At 39.9% G+C, this 22,227-nt stretch overlaps 1 protein-coding gene across 1 annotated transcript; it reads left to right on the top strand.

Moving 5' to 3' along the window:
- On the top strand, positions 1-18,806 carry cers3a (ceramide synthase 3a). The gene is made up of 11 exons (XM_069711477.1): positions 1-51; positions 2,592-2,773; positions 6,344-6,461; positions 7,200-7,318; positions 7,536-7,593; positions 7,820-7,870; positions 9,169-9,261; positions 10,689-10,817; positions 13,812-13,918; positions 16,539-16,692; positions 17,172-18,806. Exons 2-11 carry the CDS (start codon positions 2,601-2,603, stop codon positions 17,358-17,360), a joined length of 1,191 nt encoding a protein of 396 aa, XP_069567578.1. The 5' UTR covers positions 1-51; positions 2,592-2,600; the 3' UTR covers positions 17,361-18,806.
- The last annotated feature ends 3,421 nt before the right edge of the window (positions 18,807-22,227 follow it).

Genomic DNA, 22,227 nt, shown 5'->3' with positions numbered 1-22,227 from the left:
TGGTGTGGAAGCAACTGCCCCGACCTGCTCGTTGTGGTTGACCGTGGAAAGGTAAGGCTTTGTTTTAGTGTGACCTTGGAGCGTGAAAGCCCGTCTGCCTGTTGTTGGTCACAATCTGAGTGACAGGTCAACGTTCTTTTTATTTCTATTCTGTGGAAAAAAAAATTGTGCTGCCTGTCGGCCTGAAGGGGGCAGCTGTTTGATCCAAAGGCATCCTAAAGTCCGTGATGTTTGCTTTGTCATGGCTGATTTAGGTTGAATGAACTCTGTTCTCAGGATGAGCAACACAACATTTCCGGCCAGATCCAAATTGTTGCGGTCTGCCCACCATGAAATCAAAATGTTTGCGTTAAGATGAGCTGTTTAAGATGTTTGACACGTTCAAAAATGTGCGAGCTGGGAAACCTTTGGAGGGCCCGCGGCTACGTAAAGGTAGAAGGGCAGGTACTGTGACTGGAGACAAGTCTCCGTTAGTGTCACTGGAAGGACAATGTAAACAGCTAACGGACAAGTCCAGGAGGAGTTTGGACCGTTCGCTTGGATGAAAAACAGGCCTTTGAGCTTTCTGTAGAGGGGACTTCATGGTTTTTATTCTTCTTTAGTTTAAAGTTATTCTAATGTTTCAATTTAAGACTTTCCACAATATTGTGCTTTTACTCTGCATCTTAAAGTTTTATGTTAAGTTGTTGAAGTTATTGTCAGCGATTAAAGAGTGAATCCTCCGTGGGTTTCACTGGGAATACTGAGATTGTAATGTGGTAGGAAAAAGCCCTCCATCGGTTTGGGGATCATAATGCACAGTCTCCTCAACAGTGTGCTGGTGTCACATGAAAGGTTGCAAAAATCTGTTGTGATTATAAACATAATGCAGCTGTGTTTATGCCACTAGTGAAGCTGTCAACAAAGCATGTTTCAGCAGTGAGAAGTTGATGTGTCAGCCATATAAACACTGACATGAACTGGAGGAGTGAAAAAGATGATGCTGACACTTTCTCATAATTTCATAATTTCTCTATCAGAACAGAAAAGGAGCCCCAACATCCAAACTGAAGTAAAAAAAAACTAAAACATTTTTTTGATGCATCTCAAATATATCAGCCTGGATATTGTGTTGTGTCTGTTTTTGAGTCATGTTAACTGTAATGAGCCCACCATTGTAGTTATTAGTAGATAACTAGAGCATCATTTACAAAAAAGATAATTCTGGCACAGTATTCCCTTATATATTAACTATATTTACAGGTTGCATATATTAACTTACATATAATATTCACAAGTCCCAGCTCAGTAAACTATGCCTGCTAATAAAGCTTTCTCTGCAGGATGTGATGCGGTTCTGTTTTTACTCCAGAAACATGTTTCACTGTTCAGGAACACCAGTTTTACACTTTTACTTTGCTTGGTTGGCTAGTTTGCTTGGAAATGGTGTGATTGTTTCGTTTTCAGTGTGTATAATTTTGCAGAAAGAACAATACAGAAGATGATTGGACTCCAGACAAACGAACCAACAACGACAGATTGAGTCGAACCCCAAAAGCTCTCAGCTGTTATTCTGTTCATTGTCGGCTTTTGCAGTGTTTTCCTCTCGTTGCCTCGTTCTCATCGTCTCTCTCTCTTTCTGTGTGTTTGAGCGAGAGAGAGGGCTGTTGAAAAAAGGTGTGTGAGTGATCTGAGAATAAGGGAGGGGATCAATAAGTCAATATTTGCTTAGTAGGTGGACCTTCATGTATACACGACAGTAACTGTAACATCGGTGCCTGCAGTCGGCTTGTTTCAGGCTCTTTATGAAATTTGACATCTTTGTTATTAAAAAAAAAAAGCACCCGCTTGTTTTTTGGGGTTCAACACAATCTCTCATTGTTTGTTTGTCTGGATTCCAGTTTTCTGCTGTATTGATCTGCCTGTGAGTGTGAAAAAGAAAAAGTCACAACTTATAACTAGCAAACTAAACTGACTGAAGTCATTGGTCTTCGTTAAAGTGTAGACAAGTTTAAAGAAATCCACCACACAAAACATTTCTCAGTATTTTAATTAGTTTGAATTAACCAAAAGGTAATTAATTAATCTATTATGTAGGTAATTATAACCGTAGAAATGAGTGATTTCTGTGTATCCGTGTGCATTTAGGATTTAGTGTCTGCTCATCCAGAGAATACAACAATCTCTGTTTGTCAGGATGTCAGCAGATACCTAACATGCTCTTTAATTGCTGAGTCAGCAGAATGGCCAGATATTTCATCTTTGGCATCAGAGTTACCTATTTTACGTCTGGTGTATCCAAAACCTTTGGTTAAGTCACTTTCTGTTCTTGTAGATGCTTTTTTTTTTCTGAACAGCACTTAAATCTGGCACCGATAAGTTCATATTACTGGTGAAACCAACGTCCAAGACAACATTTAGAGGAATTTCCAGATGGAATTGAGCCAAAGTGACAAACAGACTGTTTCCTTGAAGATCAGCTTGTTACCTTTTTGTTGTGAACCGTCAGTCATATCATCTTCCTCTACTTCCACATCTTACAGACAGTGTTACATGTCTGTTGTTAGTTGCTATAATGTTATCCCCACTTATGTTTTCACAACCTTCGTCAGGGAGGAGGGATGTTGGACGCCCTGCATGAGTTGTTCTGGTGGGACAGATTGTGGCTTCCCGGAGACCTGACGTGGGCCGACCTGGAGGACAAGGAGGGTCGGGTCTACGCCAGAGCGTCCCACCTCTACATCACTGTCCCCTATGCCTTTGTCTTTCTGCTCATCAGATACCTGTTTGAAAGGTACACAGCAAATTCACGTCTTTGGAATAAACTCTCTGAGTTCAAATCAACTGTTTTTGCTTTGTTACATGTGAGACCATCAAATTCACTCTGAAGCAGAGTGGAAGGAACTCTTTTCTAGAAGTTGATCTTTTAACTCTTTTCTAGAAGTTGATCTGTTAACTCTTTTCTAGAAATTGATCTTTTTAAAAAAAAAAAAAAACTTTTCTGGAAGTTGATCTTTTAACTCTTTTCTGGAAGTTGATATTGTAACTCTTTTCTAGAAGTTGATCTTTTAACTCTTTTCTAGAAGTTGATATTGTAACTCTTTTCTAGAAGTTGATCTTTTAACTCTTCTAAAAGTTTATATTTTACCTTTTTTCAAGAAGTTGATCTTTTAACTCTTTTCTAGAAGTTGATCTTTGAACTCTTTTCTAGAAGTTGATCTGTTAACTCTTTTCTAGAAATTGATCTTTTTTTTAAAAACTCTTTTCTGGAAGTTGATCTTTTAACTCTTTACTGGAAGTTGATCTTTTAACTCTTTTCTAGAAGTTGGTATTGTAACTCTTTTCTAGAAGTTGATCTTTTAACTCTTCTAAAAGTTTATATTTTACATTCTTTCTAGAAGTTGATATTTTAACTCTTTTCTAGAAGTTGATATTTTAACTCTTCTAAAAGTTGATATTTTACCTTTTTTCTAGAAGTTGATCTTTTAACTCTTTTCTAGAAGTTGATCTTTCAACTCTTTTCTAGAAGTTGATCTTTCAACTCTTTTCTAGAAGTTGATCTGTTAACTCTTTTCTGGAAGTTGATCTTTTAACTCTTTTCTAGAAGTTGATCTTTCAACTCTTTTCTAGAAGTTGATCTTTTAACTCTTTTCTGGAAGTTGATCTTTTAACTCTTTTCTAGAAGTTGGTATTGTAACTCTTTTCTAGAAGTTGATCTTTTAACTCTTCTAAAAGTTTATATTTTACATTCTTTCTAGAAGTTGATATTTTAACTCTTTTCTAGAAGTTGATATTTTAACTCTTCTAAAAGTTGATATTTTACCTTTTTTCTATAAGTTGATCTTTTAACTCTTTTCTAGAAGTTGATCTTTCAACTCTTTTCTAGAAGTTGATCTATTAACTCTTTTCTATAAGTTGATCTGTTAACTCTTTTCTAGAAGTTGATCTTTCAACTCTTTTCTAGAAGTTGATCTATTAACTCTTTTCTAGAAGTTGATCTATTAACTCTTTTCTAGAAGTTGATCTATTAACTCTTTTCTAGAAGTTGATCTTTTAACTCTTTTCAGGAGTTGAACTTGAACTCTTTGGCAGTTAAAACTCGACTCCCATGAAGAGTAAATTTACTTTAACCTTGAGTTGCTTGAATGTGAAACTCTTTCATAATGTTAACAGTCAACACTTAAAAGTGTGAATTATTTGACATTCATGGAGTTAAAATTGCATCACACTAAAAAGGTTTTAGGTAAAACTGACTACAAGATAACAACATATTCGTCACAAATATATATTTGACAATTATTGTGGTTTGCTGCAGCTGTATCAGCAGGAGGGGAATATACTTATTGCTTTGCAAAGGACAGATACCTTTTTGATATATATATATATATATATATATATATATAAAACATTCAATAGCTCACCTCCAAATCCATCACACATCAATAACACCGTTGCACTGTTGTTTGTTTGTTTGTTTAATTCGTTACACTGTTGTGTAATTTAATTTAATATTATTCTATTTGTATTTGTATATAATGTGCATTTTTTATATTTAGTAGTTTTTACTATCTCTATTTTTTATTCTGTCATTTGTATTGCTTTTCCCTGTATATGCTGCTGTAGCAAAACAATGTCCCTTTCAGTTTGAGATTGAAAACCTTTTTTGGCCTGATGCACACTACTGTATAAATAAATAAATAAAGCCATCCATCCATCCATCCATCCATCCATCCATCCATCCATCCATCCATCCATCCATCCATCCATCCATCCATCCATCCATCCATCCATCCATCCATCATCCATCCATCCATCCATCCATCCATCCATCCATCCATCCATCCATCCATCCATCCATCCATCCATCCATCCATCCATCCATCCATCATCCATCCATCCATCCATCCATCCATCCATCCATCCATCCATCCATCCATCCATCCATCCATCCATCCATCCATCCATCCATCCATCCATCATCCACCATCCATCATCCATCCATCATCCACCATCCATCAGCCACCATCCATCCATCCATCCATCCATCCATCATCCATCCATCCATCCATCCATCCATCCATCCATCCATCCATCCATCCATCCATCCATCCATCCATCCATAAGGAGGACTATTCCAGATATTCCCACCAACCGTGACGTCACCCACTGATTTCGGAAGTTCTGTTTTCGAGCCTCGAGTTCTTTCTTGTTTTGGAGTCAGAAGTGACCGTCGTTAGACGAAGCCAGGAGGAGCGAGTTGGCGGCAGCGAGACGTGATTCACCCGTTAGTGTCACAAGTTTATTCTTGTTTAGTTTTGTCTTATTCCTTTTTTCCAGTTCTTATTGTTTAGTTGTCTTTCTGTGTTTTCCTTGTCATTCGGTTGACATCTCGTATTCTTTTAAAGTTCTCATGTTCATTTCCTTGTGTCTTTTTTCTGTTGTTTTTACCTCGTCTCTTTCCTCCTCTGTGATTGTCTCCACCTGTGTTTAATTATCTTCCTGCCCTCCTGTATATGAAGTCTGCGTCATCCGTGGTGTCCGCTCCTTGTTCATGTGAATTCCTTGTATTTTGTGAGTCCTGGTGTATTTACCCGAGTTTGTTTTCTACATCCTCCTTTTGTCTTTCCCTCTCGGAGGGCCTCCGTTCGTGTACCAGCCTCACGGACAGATGGAGCTTCCGTCCTTTATAATCACGTCCTTCCTGGATCTTTACCTGATTTTGACTTTCTAAGATTGAACTTTATAGTGCTGTTTGTGCTTTGCCTGGTCCGGACAGTAAAGAATTATTCCTGAACTGTTTTGTGTTGAATTGTGCAACTGAGTCCCATTCTTAAACATATGACAAGTGGTTTGTGAGCTGCCATCGAGAGTTTGCCGTTTCGGTCTTTGCCATCTTTCTGTTTTTGGAGCCAGAAATGTCCATATTTGGATGAGCTGGGGAGGAGTGAGCGGTGGATCTGATTAACACTATGCCCCGCCCACCTATAGTGGAAACTTGACTTGGAGGTACTGCCTGGCTATAAGTTCTGCCTTCCTTCTGATCCCAGTTAGAGTAGCCTGTTGGTCCGGTCCAATTATAATTCACTGCCTGAAGCTGCGGCTGGATAATCTATCCTTGTTCTATGACTAGTATGCAACACACCACAGGAAGATCTCAGTTGAACACCTTAAAGATTACACATCCATTTCAGGTTTGATTGCAGATTCGTTCTTATCTTTTAGGAAAGTCACGCTGTGATGAAACTGATAACTTATCCTGTACTTATTTAGTATGTTTTATGTAAATGAATGTGTGCTCTCTATAATGGCATCTTATCCATGATTTGCTGCATGTCCTCCACTGGGTGTCTTCACTGTGTTCCAGATGGATTGCGACACCGTTTGCAGTCTCTGTTGGAATCAAGCAGACTGTCCTTCAGAAAGCAGAAGACGTTCCCATCCTGGAACTCTACTACACCACTCGATGTAGAAATCCTGCTCAAGTAAACAAAGACACACTCAAATGAGTCCCACAAATTAATGTGATCGTTGAGATGTCATCATGTTGATCTGTGTTGTTTTTAGGTCAGACAAATTGGTTGGAGCTACAACTTTGGCCATCTGACAAATCCAAAAATAATATAATAATCATATCGCTTCACACACTTGAAGGAGGTAGACATCTGGAGCATCTTTAGCCAACAGCATTTTAAAATGATCCTATCTAGCCACAGACCTTCAATTGTGTAATAGTGATAGATAACATCAGTAACATGATATTTGTATGTCTTGAAATGATGCTAAATGGTATTACATTTCACATTTTTCAATGACACCAAAACCTCAAAAACTCAACAGCCACATCATATCGCCTCTTTCCAAATTATTCTCCTGGTTACTTTGGTTAAATCACAAACCTCATTGTTGACAGTATTCAAAACCATTTTTTTTTTCCATTAAACATCGAGGGTCCGTTTCTGAGAAGGAGGCCCGAGGATGTTCCTGACATACACACTCATTTTAATCAATCTAAGATTCAGATTAAATGAATCAAAGAAGTTAAAGTTAATGCAAGCAAATACAGTAAAATACAGAATGTGTGTGTATGTGTGTTCTGTGTTGTGTGTGTGTGCGTGCGTGTGCGCGTGCGTGCGTGTGCGTGCGTGTGTGTGTGTGTGTGTGTGCGTGTGTGCGTGCGTGTGTGTGCGTGTGTGCGTGTGTGTGTGTGTGTGTGTGTTCAGGCTGACATTGATGGGCTGTCCAAGAAAAGCAGTTTGTCAGTGAGACAAGTGGAGCGCTGGTTCAGAAGAAGACGCAGACACGACCGTCCCGGAGTGCTGAAGAAGTTCAGAGAGGCCAGGTCACTACTCTGTGTGTGTGTGTGTGTGTGTGTGTGTGTGTGTGTGTGTGTGTGTGTGTGTGTGTGTGTGTGTGTGTGTGTGTGTGTGTGTGTGTGTGTGTGTGTGTGTGTGTGTGTGTGTGTGTGTGTGTCTGCGAGTGTGTGTTTGTGATAGTAATATTTGTAGAATACCTCCAGCAGCCAGAGTCTGTACACGTCTCCTCTCTGCTTCCCACAGTTGGAGGTTTGTCTTCTATCTGTGTGCGTTTGGAGGAGGAGTGGTCGCACTGTATGATGTGAGTGGCTTCTAATAATCTGAACATGAGTCCATCTCAGCCAGAGTCAGAAGCTTTTATTGTAAAAAGTAACCGAAGACACGCGTGGTTAATTTTGTCACTTTAAAGCCACTTGGCTTGTTTCTGTCACTCTTCATGTTTTATGACGGTTGTTCTGTTCACCATTCTTCTACTTCTGCATTCCTAACAAAAAGTGAAAACCCCTTTTTTTTTTTTTTTTTTACAGAAAGAGTGGCTTCATGACACTAAGGAAGTCTGGACAGATTTTCCAAAGCAGGTTTGTTGTTTACTGTCGTTATACCCGATAATCTTCATGTCAGCACCAGGAAATGTAATTCAGTACCGTTCGTGTTTTTAGTTGAACTCATTCCACGAGGTCTACGAGCTCCTCCAACAGTCCCAGCTTTGATCATGGAGTCAGTGCAGCATCTCTGTCATACTTTTACATCTTTCTCCTGCTTTCTTTAATTCATTTGAATGTGAAAAAACCATCCACAGATAGTGAAACAGTAGTCACGGCCCCCGCAAGCATTTTAAAACAGCTTTTGCAGAAATTGCTTTCCAATAACACTTCAGTCTGCAGCAAATGAAAGTTGGATATTAAAGTGAAAAAACACAAATCGCCTTGGAGAAATTTGAGATGTGTGTGTGTGTGTGTGTGTGTGTGTGTGTGTGTGTGTTTGGCTGCTTTCTAAAGCCACAAATATTGTTGTTGGTTAATTGAGCGGGTGAAAATACAAACACAATATCTTCCCCAAATAGGAAGTAAGAGTGTTCTCTGCAGCAGCGACACCACATCACAGATCACTGCTGAGGTTTATTTACAGCCAATCAGCAGGAGCGATGAGAGGACAGGGGAAGCAATCAAACATTCTGTACTCTGAATCATCATCTTACATTGTGTAAGAAGTGACGTCCGCATCAGAGACTGACATTGTATCAGTCTCTGGTGCGGACGTCACTTCAGAATCAGTTGTCAGTCAGAAACTGATTCTGTGAGTGACTTATTTTGTAAAACTCACTTATTAACACAATTGCTTTTCAGGGTGTTTTTTTGCAAGTATAAATAATGTCAATAGATCTCACATCAAACTACAGTTTTTGCATGAACCACTTGAGTTTTTAGCTTCACATGTGGCCAAATGGACAAATGTGCCTTTTATAATGAATTATCAAGTCTTGAGTACCAACATAAGTTTCGCATCACCAAATAGTAGAAGTATTTGTCTAAATAAACAACACACAACAGCCTTGTCCTTTTAATAAAGCTTGATAATTGTCACTTTATTTAGAAACAGAACTGTGCTCTAGTTTTTATGAGTGGTAGGAAAGTGAATGTGACTCGTGTACTGGCTGCAGTCTGCTGTGTGGGAGATGACATGGCAGAGTGAACAATAAGCACTTCTACAGTTCCTGAAGGACAAAAGAGCAGAGCCTTGTGGGAAAAACCTTTTGTTTGTGAGACTGAGATGAACTAAAGTTTCATGTTACATGCTGTCCTTCTCTCTCTCTCTCTCTCTCTCTCTCTCTCTCTGTGTGTGTGTGTTGTGTGTGTGTGTGTGTGTGTGTCTGCAGTCCATGCTGGAGTCTCAGTACTGGTACTACATCCTGGAGATGAGCTTTTATGAAAGTCTTCTCTTTAGTGTCGCCTTTGATGTGAAGAGGAAGGTGAGTACTTGTTGTCAAAGTCAGAAACTTCCACCTACTTCAATCTCCTATGCTCCTCATGTTTACACCTTTCTGCTTGTTTTCGTTTTTTTTTTAATTTCGTTCTTATGTAGTTTGTTGAGCGTTTTCTCAGAATAAGTATGAAGTTGAGAACCTTCTATTGTTATTTAAGTCTGTTATTTTGAATTTAAAACAACTTCAGTGCAAAATAGTTAGAAACGCATGTAACGCGTATGTAAGGTGACATTTAACTGTCACATTATCCCAGATATAAACAACTCATTTAGTGAGTTGGGATGGTCCCTCCTCGCCTATACGAACCAGACCCAGATCCATGGTGTTTATGTGGGTCTGGTTCCGCTCCATAGAGAACTGTTTGCCGTCGTTCCATCGTAGGCGTCGACCTCTGGTTCATTTAACCAAAACGGGCCGACACTCTGCCACCGCTGCAACTACCGACGGCCCGTGTCCACCAAAGTATTTTTTCCTGAGTACAGAATGTTTATGAAATTGTTTTAATGAACGCTAGCTACATGACGAGGTGCTGACCGTTTATTCTGCGCTTAACGTTCGGTGTTTTTTTTCCGGTCAGCAAAAGTTGGAAAGTTTCAGCACTGCAATCGACACTGTCACCAGCCGTCCAATCACAGTGAAGGAGGGGCGGGACAAACGCGGTTAAACACCGACACTGGTCTCTGATTGGTCCGCCCTTCAGAGAGGATGTGTGAATAGTCACTGTCACCTCACATCTTTCCCATTCTTGTGAATGTGATATCTCGGGAATGCCTTGAAGAAATTTCATTTTTCATGAACGCCTCGAGGGAATTTCTTAAGATTTTACACTGAGATTCATTTGGACTCAAGGATGAACTGAGTAAAATCTGGTGGTCAAAACATGTCTGTGGCCTTACTTAACTTAAATTTAATAATTAATTAATTTCACACAAATATCTAATATGATTAAATGGTTATCATTCTTCTCTGTCTATTATTCTAAACCATAATTGAGGAGAAGAAGAAGGGGAGATTGTGACAATATTTCCCATTTATGACAGACACTGAATTAGGTTATTACCATCTACAAAATGTGGTGAATGTTTAGATCTTCTGTGATGTCAAGATTGAAGTTTTATGTAAAGCTTCCATGTTTTAGAACTTATTGTTTCTTTGCAGCAACACCTACATGAGTTTGGACAAACATGCATGTAAACTACAATTTGAGCGTAACCTGCTGGGCGGGAATTCTAGTTTGAGGCTATTTTACCTTAATAATTGGAAGTGAGCAGAGTCTGTGCGGCTTTTTTTTCATCTTTATTCTCCATCACACGTCCAGCAACAGCACTCTCTCATTGTTTATTGCTTATTTGTGTGAAAGTTACGCGTTTTTAATTTTTTTTTAAATTTTTTTACTTGTTTTCCTTTTTTAGGACTTTAAGGAGCAAATCATCCACCACTTGGCCACTCTGGTCCTCTTATCATTTTCCTGGTGTGTCAACTACATCCGTGTAGGAACGCTGGTCATGCTGGTCCACGATGCTTCGGATGTCTTACTGGAGGTCAGTTAACAGCCATAAGTTGCTTTAAACAACTCTATCACCTGACAGCATGTTGATACTGGGTGACTTGGCAACGACTCCGCCAACAATTTTAATATATTTTTTTTCTTCCTACGCTATCAGTGAATAAAAGCTATAATACAGGTACGGTGAGGCTGTTTAAACCCCTCGTTAAGGTCAAATAAAGAGCTATGATTTGTTCTAAATATTAACTTTTGGTAACTGGGGAATATACTGTAACTGGACACCAACCACACTTCTAAATTACTGCACCATGTATTAACAGTGAAGACAGAAACACCGAGGCTCATAAAGACAGCTTGGCGCTGTGGTTACCAATCAATAAAAATCAGTATGTTGTTAGTGAGAACAATGCAACTTTAATATTATATATTTGCTTAAATGTGGATATTCAATTTAATTCGTTCTCAGAGAAGAATTGTTGAAGGAGAAATTTATAGCCTGACTGTAAAAGACAGCAGCTGATATCGTGGAGTGCATATACTCCATGTACATATACAGTGGGTACGGAAAGTATTCAGACCCCTTTAAATTTGTCACTCTTTGTTTCATTGCAGCCATTTGCTAAAATCAAAAAAGTTCATTTTATTTCTCATTAATGTACACTCAGCACCCCATCTTGACAGAAAAAAACAGAAATGTAGAAATTTGTGCAAATTTATTAAAAAAGAAAAACTGAAATATCACATGGTCATAAGTATTCAGACCCTTTGCTCAGTATTGAGTAGAAGCACCCTTTTGAGCTCGTACAGCCATGAGTCTTCTTGGGAATGATGCAGCAAGCTTTTCACACCTGGATTTGGGGATCCTCTGCCATTCTTCCTTGCAGATCCTCTCCAGTTCCGTCAGGTTGGATGGTGAACGTTGGTGGACAGCCATTTTCAGGTCTCTCCAGAGATGCTCAATTGGGTTTAGGTCAGGGCTCTGGCTGGGCCAGTCAAGAATGGTCACAGAGTTGTTCCGAAGCCACTCCTTTGTTATTTTAGCTGTGTGCTTAGGGTCATTGTCTTGTTGGAAGGTGAACCTTCGGCCCAGTCTGAGGTCCAGAGCACTCTGGAAGAGGTTTTCTTCCAGGATATCTCTGTACTCGGCCGCATTCATCTTTCCTTCAATTGCAACCGGTCGTCCTGTCCCTGCAGCTGAAAAACACCCCCATAGCATGATGCTGCCACCACCATGTTTCACTGTTGGGATTGTATTGGGCAGGTGATGAGCAGTGCCTGGTTTTCTCCACACATACCGCTTAGAATTAACGCCAAAAAGTTCAATCTTGGTCTCATCAGACCAGAGAATCTTATTTCTGATAGTCTGGGAGTCCTTCATGTGTTTTTTAGCAAACTCTATGCGGGCTTTCATATGTCTTGCACTGAGGAGAGGCTTCCGTCGGGCCACTCTGCCATAAAGCCCCGACTGGTGGAGGGCTGCAGTGATAGTTGACTTTGTGGAACTTTCTCCCATCTCCCTACTGCATCTCTGGAGCTCAGCCACAGTGATCTTTGGGTTCTTCTTTACCTCTCTCACCAAGGCTCTTCTCCCACGATTGCTCAGTTTGGCCGGACGGCCAGGTCTAGGAAGAGTTCTGGTCGTCCCGAACTTCTTCCATTTAAGGATTATGGAGGCCACTGTGCTCTTAGGAACCTTGAGTGCTGCAGAAATGATTTTGTAACCTTGGCCAGATCTGTGCCTTGCCACAATTCTGTCTCTGAGCTCCTTGGACAGTTCCTTCGACCTCATGATTCTCATTTGCTCTGACATGCACTGTGAGCTGTAAGGTCTTATATAGACAGGTGTGTGCCTTTCCTAATCAAGTCCAATCAGTTTAATTAAACACAGCTGGACTCCAATGAAGGAGTAGAACCATCTCAAGGAGGATCAGAAGAAATGGACAGCATGTGAGTTAAATATGAGTGTCACAGCAAAGGGTCTGAATACTTATGACCATGTGATATTTCAGTTTTTCTTTTTTAATAAATTTGCACAAATTTCTACATTTCTGTTTTTTTCTGTCAAGATGGGGTGCTGAGTGTACATTAATGAGAAATAAAATGAACTTTTTTGATTTTAGCAAATGGCTGCAATGAAACAAAGAGTGAAAGATTTAAAGGGGTCTGAATACTTTCCGTACCCACTGTAAGTACATATATCTTTCTCTCCTGGTTTCAAAGCTTATTACTTTTTTTTTTTTTTTTTTAACTCTGAGCAGCACTTGTCAACCAGTTCCTGTTCAGATAGATGCTGTTTTGCAATACAAACAACAGAGATTCTGAGGTACAGTACATATATTTTAAGATTTATAAAACAGAAAAGAGAGATAAACATGGATCCTTTATCCATTTTGAATGCAGCTGGCCAATGATAATCCTTTTAAAAGATCACAGACAGGTTAGTCAGCGGGCACGATGCGTCGCTTTGTCCAAAATCACTCTATATTTACTATATACGTCGATGCATTTACTGTTTACCATCATATTAGTGTCTGAAATGATCAACAAATAGATAAATAACTAAATGTATTCAATCATTTTGCTATTGTGCCCTCAAACATGGTATAATGACATGAACAAACGTTCTCCATTCACAATGCTGACCAGTAGATCACTTAGATCTTATAGTGGTCGTTAAAACTTACTTCACTCTACTCCAGTCTGTCTCGAGTCAAATAGTATTATATTATTATTAGTAGTGTTAATATTTGTAGTGGTAGGACAATAAGTGCATATGTGGCAACATCAGCATCAAAAAGGGGTTGACTCCTGTGTTACCAGCCAGTATTGAGGCTTTATTTCACGTGTTTATTCATGTAAATGTTTACACTCACTCGTTCCTGCTTTGGCACTAGATTTAGATGTTTTATGTAAATTGTGGTGTCCAGTAACGACGTAGTTAAACCACCTGCCTGGTTTACATTACACCATGATACCATCTGTGTTCTTTAAGAGTGGTTGATTAACAATACGAATCTTTTTCTTTCAGTCTGCCAAACTGTTCAACTACGCCAAATGGGAGAAAACCTGCCAGACTCTTTTTGTTTTGTTCGCCATCATGTTTATGGTAACACGGCTGATCATCTTTCCATGTTGGTAAGCTGATAAATGTGTGTGTGTGTGTGTGTGTGTGTGTGTGTGTGTGTGTGTGTGTGTGTGTGTGTGTGTGTGTGTGTGTGTGTGTGTGTTTGAATGTATTCATGTTTATGCATAGGTATGCTAAATGGCAATAGGGTCCAAAATCTGCCATTAGATTATGTTTTTACATTAATTTCTTTTTAGATTTGTATATGTTAAATTAGTTTCTTTTGAATGTATTACTTATTTTTGTCACTCATCACATATTGAAGAAGCCATATTTAATGATTGTTAGTTCACCTGTTTATATAAGTGAAGACATCCATTTAAACCTTCATTTGATTTGACTAAATTGACCAACAATGAGTTCACAAATACATTCTGCTGTTTGTACACGTCAATGTGACTGGAGTCCCTAAAACCAGTAGCACCAATACTGTTCATGTTAATATGCTTCTGGCTAGAAACACAATGGTTTATTGTTACTCTACTGGTGAATGGAGTGGAAACTATTTTTGTAATTTTTGTTTTATTGTATTTTGAATGGGTGGGGGAGCATCTCTGCGGCTGTGGCTGCCTGATGTTCCTCCACAACTGTTTTGGAAGAGACACCAGTAAAATAAGCCCCTCCTCTGTTTTCCTCAGTCACTGTGGTTTCATTATTGCCACACTATGAGCTGCAATCAACCATCGTCCACTGATGCAGCAGTTTTTCCACAGCCTCCCTCTCCCTGCTGCTGCCACTGCTACTCACCTCTGTGTTACTGTGGATGATGTCATCATCACAAATGATGTCTTCTCCCTCTGCATTTACTTTTTGGAAAAACTTTCAGTGTGTCCCGGTGGTCGAGGCATTTAGACCAACTAATCGCAACTCTCATGACTACACAACTTTCAATCTTAATACAGATTCAACACAAAGTAACTATTAAAACCTTCACATAGGATGAGGATCAGGTTTTAAGACAGATTGAACCAATAAATGGAGTATTTTTTTAGAGACTAGTGCTGTGTTCCTGATGATATACTTCCATGCTCTTCCATGTCAGGACTCTTACTGTGTAGTGCAGGAGTTTTGACAGACTAGTGTTGTTTCAAATCATACAGACAGGAAATGACCTCATCATGTGAACATAGTAGCCTCCAAAATATCTGCAGCTTTAATTATTTTACCCAGAAATCAACATGTTTTTGTGTCCTCTGTTTAACACTCAATAAACACACTGATTCTTCTGTCCAGCAGCAGCAGTGGAAAAGACACACTTTGTGTTCAGGAACAGCTGCAGCTTCCTCACACGCTTTTAATTTGAAAATCCTTTACGTCGGTGGCCCCGCCCCCTTCCTCTACGGAGCCAAGATGACGACCGTTTAGGGTGGAAAGTGTTCAGAGTTTCACACTTCTTGTTCTGGAGCGTTCTGAGTGATTCATCCTGGAACTTATAGTGTTCTGATGGTTCTGTACTGACAGAGAGAACACACTGATGGACTCAGAGTAGAGAGAGGTAGTACACAAGTACAACATCTGGAACACAAGTACAACATCTGGAACACAAGAACAACATCTGGAACACAAGTACAACATCTGGAACACAAGAACGACATCTGGAACACAAGAACAACATCTGGAACACAATAACAACATCTGGAACACAATATCTGGAACACAAGTACAACATCTGGAACACAAGTACAACATCTGGAACACAAGTACAACATCTGGAACACAAGTACAACATCTGGAACACAAGAACGACATCTGGAACACAAGAACAACATCTGGAACACAATAACAACATCTGGAACACGAGAACAACATCTGGAACACAAGTACAACATCTGGAACACAAGAACAACATCTGGAACACAAGTACAACATCTGGAACACAACAACGACATCTGGAACACAAGAACAACATCTGGAACACAAGAACAACATCTGGAACACAAGTACAACATCTGGAACACAAGAACAACATCTGGAACACAAGTACAACATCTGGAACACAAGTAGAACACCTGGAACACAAGAACAACATCTGGAACACAAGTAAAACATGAACACGAGTACAACATCTGGAACACAGCATCTATCTATAAGCGTTATTTAAAGGAAACCAGACTTGATTGAGCTTCTCGACGGCGTTTGATCTCCTTTCATTCCAGATGTTTCTTCAGTTCTAACTGAACTTTGGGGGGGTCGTTGAACTTTTTTAATTTCAGTGTGCGAACCTGATTATTCACACGAATGCTGAACGTCAACGATTCACATATCAAGGAGTCGTTAACACGACTCTTGTGCCAAGCGTGGGACCGAAGGAGCCTTTCAGATGAGAAGTGAAACCCATTCGAGAACCTCTGGATTATATAAAGCTGAGAGAGAAGATGATCAGCATGAGAAAATACTCTTTGTTTTGTCTGACAGTATATCTATATATAAAGATATAGATATCTATATATATAGATATACTGTATTTATAGATATAGTATCAGAGCCTCCTTTATAGTCCACACTTTCAATAAATGTTGTAAACACCGTTAACACTGTTCTCTTGGTACCAATAAAACGACAATGATGATGATAATCTCAGGACACGAGCTGGAGATATTTACACCTTGTTTCTGTTTTCCTTTTTTCCAGGCTGATCCACTGTACCTGGGTTTACCCTATTCTCTTCTACCCAGCCTTCTTCGGCTACTACTTCTTCAACGCCATGCTGGTGATCCTTCTCTGCCTCCACGTATTCTGGGCCTACCTCATTCTCTGCATGATCAAGAAGTTCATGTTCGGCACAGTAAGTCTGCTCAGTCAACGATCGTCTGTCCATGTTGGTCTGTTGTGAAATAAAGCAGATCATGAATATAATCCCAACACCTGGTTGTGTCTGTTTGGATGCAGTCTGTCTCTTTTTCCATGAGCTGCTCTGTAAACAGCAACTTAGCTACTCAGTGCAGAAAACTTAACGTTAATATAACACACATACACTTTTTTTTTACTAACAGCAAATACATCTTTGTGATAACGTGAGTAGAAAGGCTGTGAACAAGTGAAATAAAGAAATAACTGTATTGTTTTATTGTGAGCCTGCAGCTCATTGTTGTCTGTAGCAGCTCAGGTTTCAAATCCATCTCCAGGTGGACATTTTGGTTCCCTCTGCCTTCGGCTGCCGGCTACACCCCCTGCTGGTTGCATTTTCTGAACACCTCCGTTCTCCCATCACGTCTGCTTTCATTCTTTACATTTACTGTATCTCTTCCTCTGCTTGTGCCACAGTTAACCAGAGACGAGAGAAGTGACAACGAAGAGGAGGAGGGTGAAGAGAGCAGCTCAACAGAGGATGAAGGTGAACGGCGACACAAGCTGGTCAAGGGACCGGCAGCTGATGGGAAGGACGACAAAAACGGCTGCTTCGGATGTTTGTCTCCGCCTGAGAACATCTGCTGGTCAAAGACTGTCTACTGACTCTTTTATTATTTCATCAGAAACTGGAACACAAACTAACCCAGTAAAGCCTTTGCTGTTCTTACAGCACTATGAACTCCTGACATCTACAGGCAGAGGGACCCGGAGATGTTTTTTGGCTCTTCCTCTGTTGTCAGTGGCAGCGCTTCACTCGACAGCTCCGCTGGCCAAAAGAAACGAGCTAAACAAAAAGCACAAACCCTACTGTGTGCTCATAATCCCATTTCATTTCTGAGGAACATTCCCTCATCAGTAGTCCTCTCCATATGATTGTGATCTGGAGATGGATAGGAGGGGGATCGTGTTGCTGTTTCCACCTCAATGCTCCATGGAAATTTGTATAAAAGTCTATATTTTAAACCACTCGGCCCAACTGTGGCTTTTCCTGACAAATCATCCATTTAGAGAAGAAATCTACCATGAAATATTGCACACATTTTAAATAGCTTTCTATTTCCCATCTACGGTGTCTACCAAATGGTTCTACAACTGCTCAGGTTGCATGGATCCACTGGTGGAACACATTCAACTCCGTTTCCAAAAAAGTTGGAACGCTGTGTAAAATATAAATAAAAGCAGAATGTGAGGATTTGCAAATTATGTAAACTCATAAAGACAACATATAAATTGTTGAAAGTGAGAAATTGTTTTTATATATACTATTAGACAATGTATATGGTGGTTTATGAAGCTCCCACTGGCTGAACACCACATTGACCACAAGGTCTGTCAGGCTCTCTGGCTCAGGCCTGTTCAACCCAGTATCACGGTAAAGCGTGAAATAGACACGTCACTCCACTTCAGCAAAACGTGAGATAGCCACGTGTGCGTGCGTGACAATTTCACATTTTGAAAGCGTGTAACTTAAACGCAAGTAAATGTCATGTGACGTGGGATGATGTGACCAAGGAAGCAGGAGGGGTGACATTAGTAACAGACTAATGGGTTGGCCTGTCACATATTCCAAGAGTAAATACAAAAGTATACTGTACTTCTGTTTTTCAGCTCCAGTGTGTTGGAACAGCCTCCGAGTTGACTTGTTATACACACCCACAATCAAACAGAGCCGCCCAGCAGCTTACCACTGCCGTCCAAAAAGCACAGCAGAGGATCAACTGTTCAACCTGCTGCAAACTGACATGACACAGCTCGGTTAACCTGCACTTCAAGTAACGGTGAAAAGGGAACACTGTGCAGATAGGAAATGCCAGAGCACAGCAGGCCTGAAGCAATAACAGATTTGTTTCACGGACACACCGGTAAATATCTTGTTTTCACACATGCGCTGGGTTGGTTTGAGATGGACTGCACCTCCAAAACAGACAAAGGCAGCCGGCAGCCGCAGGAGACGGAGACAAAACACTGCAGTCACATCGGGTCGGCCGGTTTCCAGAAGCCTTCGGCCTGTACAGGAAGACGCTTTAATAAATCCTAATTTAATCAAACGTTATCAGACCCAGATGTCGGTTTAAACACAGTCTGCCAGTGTCTTCATTATGACAGGGGCGACGCCCTGAACTTGCAAAGTTGTTATTGCCTATGTGGCATGATGTCAGTGCAAGTAGGAATCAAGTGAGACAGAGATGGAACCGGTGTGCATTGTGCTCTGATCAGTGATCGATTCTGCTAAAGGCCCGGCTCATTTCAAATGAACTCACTGCCAGTTGGGCTAAACGGGCCGGTGATGGTTCTTCATGAAGGCCAAGAGCTAGCCTCGCTGCGCTGACTGTGGCTAACAGTTTCAGTTTTCCACGCTGTCTGGTACTTGCCTCGTATTAGGCTCCGCCCCTAACTTGGTGAAGTATTGTAATGTAATTACAGTCTACTCTGGGTTTTTGCTTTGATGATACAGTACACAGCTGATTGCAGATCGCCCCCCTGTATATTTTAGATGCATCGACAGGTAACGCACGCCACGCCTCAGCGTTTGCACAGCTAGTCTGAGGGGTGGTTAATCGCGTTTGTCCCGCCCCTCTCTCACTGTGATGGACGGCTGGTAACCGTGACCAGCACAGTGCTAATATTTTTCAACTCTCGTTGAGCGTTCAGTGCAGAATAAACACTCAGCACCTCGTCAAGCTGCAGGCGTTCATCACAAGGAAAAAGCGCCTCGGTGGAAATGGTAGGTAGCTGCAGTGGTGGCAGTCTCGTTGGCCTGTTTCGGTGCGAGCTGATTGGTTAAATTGACCCCGAGGTCTACGCCCAGTAGGATGGAACAACTGCAAACAATTCCCTATGAAGGGTGACCGGACCCATATGTTCACTGAGTGAAATTGGGTTCTGGTGTGCACCAGGCACCAAGCCAAACATCCCCACACAGAATTAAACTGGCATTTCCCTCGGAGTCTGCTTAACTGAAGATATCTAGCGAGGTGGCTAACGTGAAGTGGTCAGACAGCGGAAAACACAAACCTCCCCCTAAACTAACCCTGAGCCGTAACTACAACTACTCGTGGGTGTGTCATGTATCAACCATGAGGATTTGCAGGTGGACCTACTTGTAAAAACGACATGAAGAAGAACAAAATGTGCTGCTGAGGTCACATGATTTGCTTTCATCGGCAAGGCTCTGCCCTTTTGTCTGCAACCAGGTCCCTCTCACTGTTTTGCATTTTTTTACCGAAAAACCTCGACACAGAACACTAAGTTTTTAGACAGCAAAGATTACGACAAAAATAGTAGAAATAACTTTCAAAGAAGTTTGCCTTGGGGATTTTTTTGTGATATGGACAATACCCAGGTATGATGATCTTAGTATTTCAGTCATTTCAACCCAAACCAATGTTTCCCCGACCATAACGTCGTCCTTGTTTTATCCCAAACCACGAACATTTCATAAACCTAACCAAGCTGGTCTGGTGCTCAGACCTAACCAGCATTTAAACATGGCATTGTCAGATCGGGAGATATCATCAACAGAAATGTTTAATGGATTTGGAAGGTAAGTTAGACATTATACATTATTACAATAAGGGTGTTAGAGCAGAACATGCTTCTTTGTGTGAAGAAACGACACATTTTTGTGGTTTAGTCTGAAGGATTCGTTACAGATGAGCCATGTGGTCGGTTGAACGTCACAGATTCACTGTGACGTGTCAGAAGTTTAGAGGCACACATTTTTAGCAACGTTATCAATAGATGATAGAATAGAATAGATCAATCAAGTGATGATATGAACTTTCCAAATAAAAGCAAAAAAAACCCCCAAAAAACTAGCCAACATCACCAACGCTGTGCCAAAGAATGATTTGAAGTGGATGTTACTGGTAAAACAAACTGATGATGTGATTGATCCTGAGTGTTTGATCTGTCCTTGGGAGGAAGTTAAGGAAGTCTGAGTAGAGACTTGTAGGAAGTTCTTTTATTTGGATAAATACATCCTTTCTGCTTTTTTCCTTCAATAAATGTCCAGCAAGTTTTATGAAGTGTCATAATTTTGACATGTAGCAAACGGTACGGTCGAACCGTTTGTGTTCTTTTTATTCTACAGCAATAAAATATTCAGAACATTTAACTGGACTCACTTCAGTTTAATTGAGTCCTTATTAATGTTAAATCTAATAGCAGTTCCATAACATTATTAAAATATTATACATGGCATGAACGATTACTCATAGATTCATATAGAGCTTCTTTGGCTGTAATTCCCTTGTTGACCACTGCATGGCGCTCACAAGGCGCTTCACTGTGTCAAGTTATGGAAATATCAGAAGACATCCACAGGTGCCACATCGAACTGAAACAGTCTGTGCATTAATGTTGATGTCCTCTTACATAATACATTTTTGAGAATGTGTCAGCGTATCATAGATATTGTTTTATTATTTTTGTATACAAATATCAGAATAACCAAGGATACATCTGGAGGCCCATGTAAAAAAAGACCCCCCTCATACTCATTTGTTGTATTATAACTATTCTAAACCTTCCATTATTTTGATTAATATAATTAAATATATATCCCCACATATATATAAATATATATATAAATATATGTAGTGAATTTAATGGGTTATAAACGACTCAGAAATAGACACAAATTCTTGAATATGAGGCCGATTTATTAATACTGCTCTTACAGTAATAAAACGAGAGTTAAAAGGGTCATTACAAATTTGTTGTGGACTTGCATGAACTTGGAGGACACTGGGGAGACATATTTAAAAAATGGGGAAACAACTAACTATAATCATTCTCTTTATGTGTTATCTCTTCCAGGAAACAGATTCATTTTGGGTTTATTTACTTGGTACACTTAAAGGAAAAAAAAGTGAGGCATAACATTTACCAATACAGGGGTGCTGCTTGACTTTAAGTTTTGAGTAATTGCGAACTTTAAATATAACAAGATATGATGAGTGTTTTGTCAAAGATGGAACAACTTGAACAATTACTGTCAAAGTCTTACCTTAAATTCATGTGTCTCTCTGAAACGTACACCAACAACTCAAACAAATATAACTCATTTATTCCAAAGTAGAACTTAGAGCTCTTTCAGAAGGAAAAAAAAAAGGCCAAACTAAATAAAAAAGTAAAATAACTATTAAAACATTGTGAGCAGGCCTGTTAGGATTTAATCACTACAATTCAGTAACTTCTATCTGCCTTAAAAGCAGAATAGAAAACAGACTTGGTTTAATTGCACTTTATGGCACTTGAGGAAAAGACCTATCACTCATATTACAAACCGGTCACTGGATGAAAGCATATTTCATAGCTTGCTGAGGACTGTCATTTTAACCTCTATATACAAATCAGGTGATAGGCAAGACATAAGCAACTACATAAGCCAATCAGCAATCTACCCAACATTGTTGAAAAGGTTGTTGCTGAACAACTTGTAGTTCAACTAAATAAAGAAAATCTA

This window comes from Brachyistius frenatus, unplaced genomic scaffold, assembly GCF_029030835.1.
Source record: "Brachyistius frenatus isolate BFR_SWC_R1_liver_20210118 unplaced genomic scaffold, ASM2903083v1 Contig_100, whole genome shotgun sequence".
NCBI lineage: Eukaryota > Metazoa > Chordata > Actinopteri > Embiotocidae > Brachyistius > Brachyistius frenatus.
Note: the sequence above shows the minus strand (reverse complement) of the source record. Positions and strands in the feature narration are given on the sequence as shown.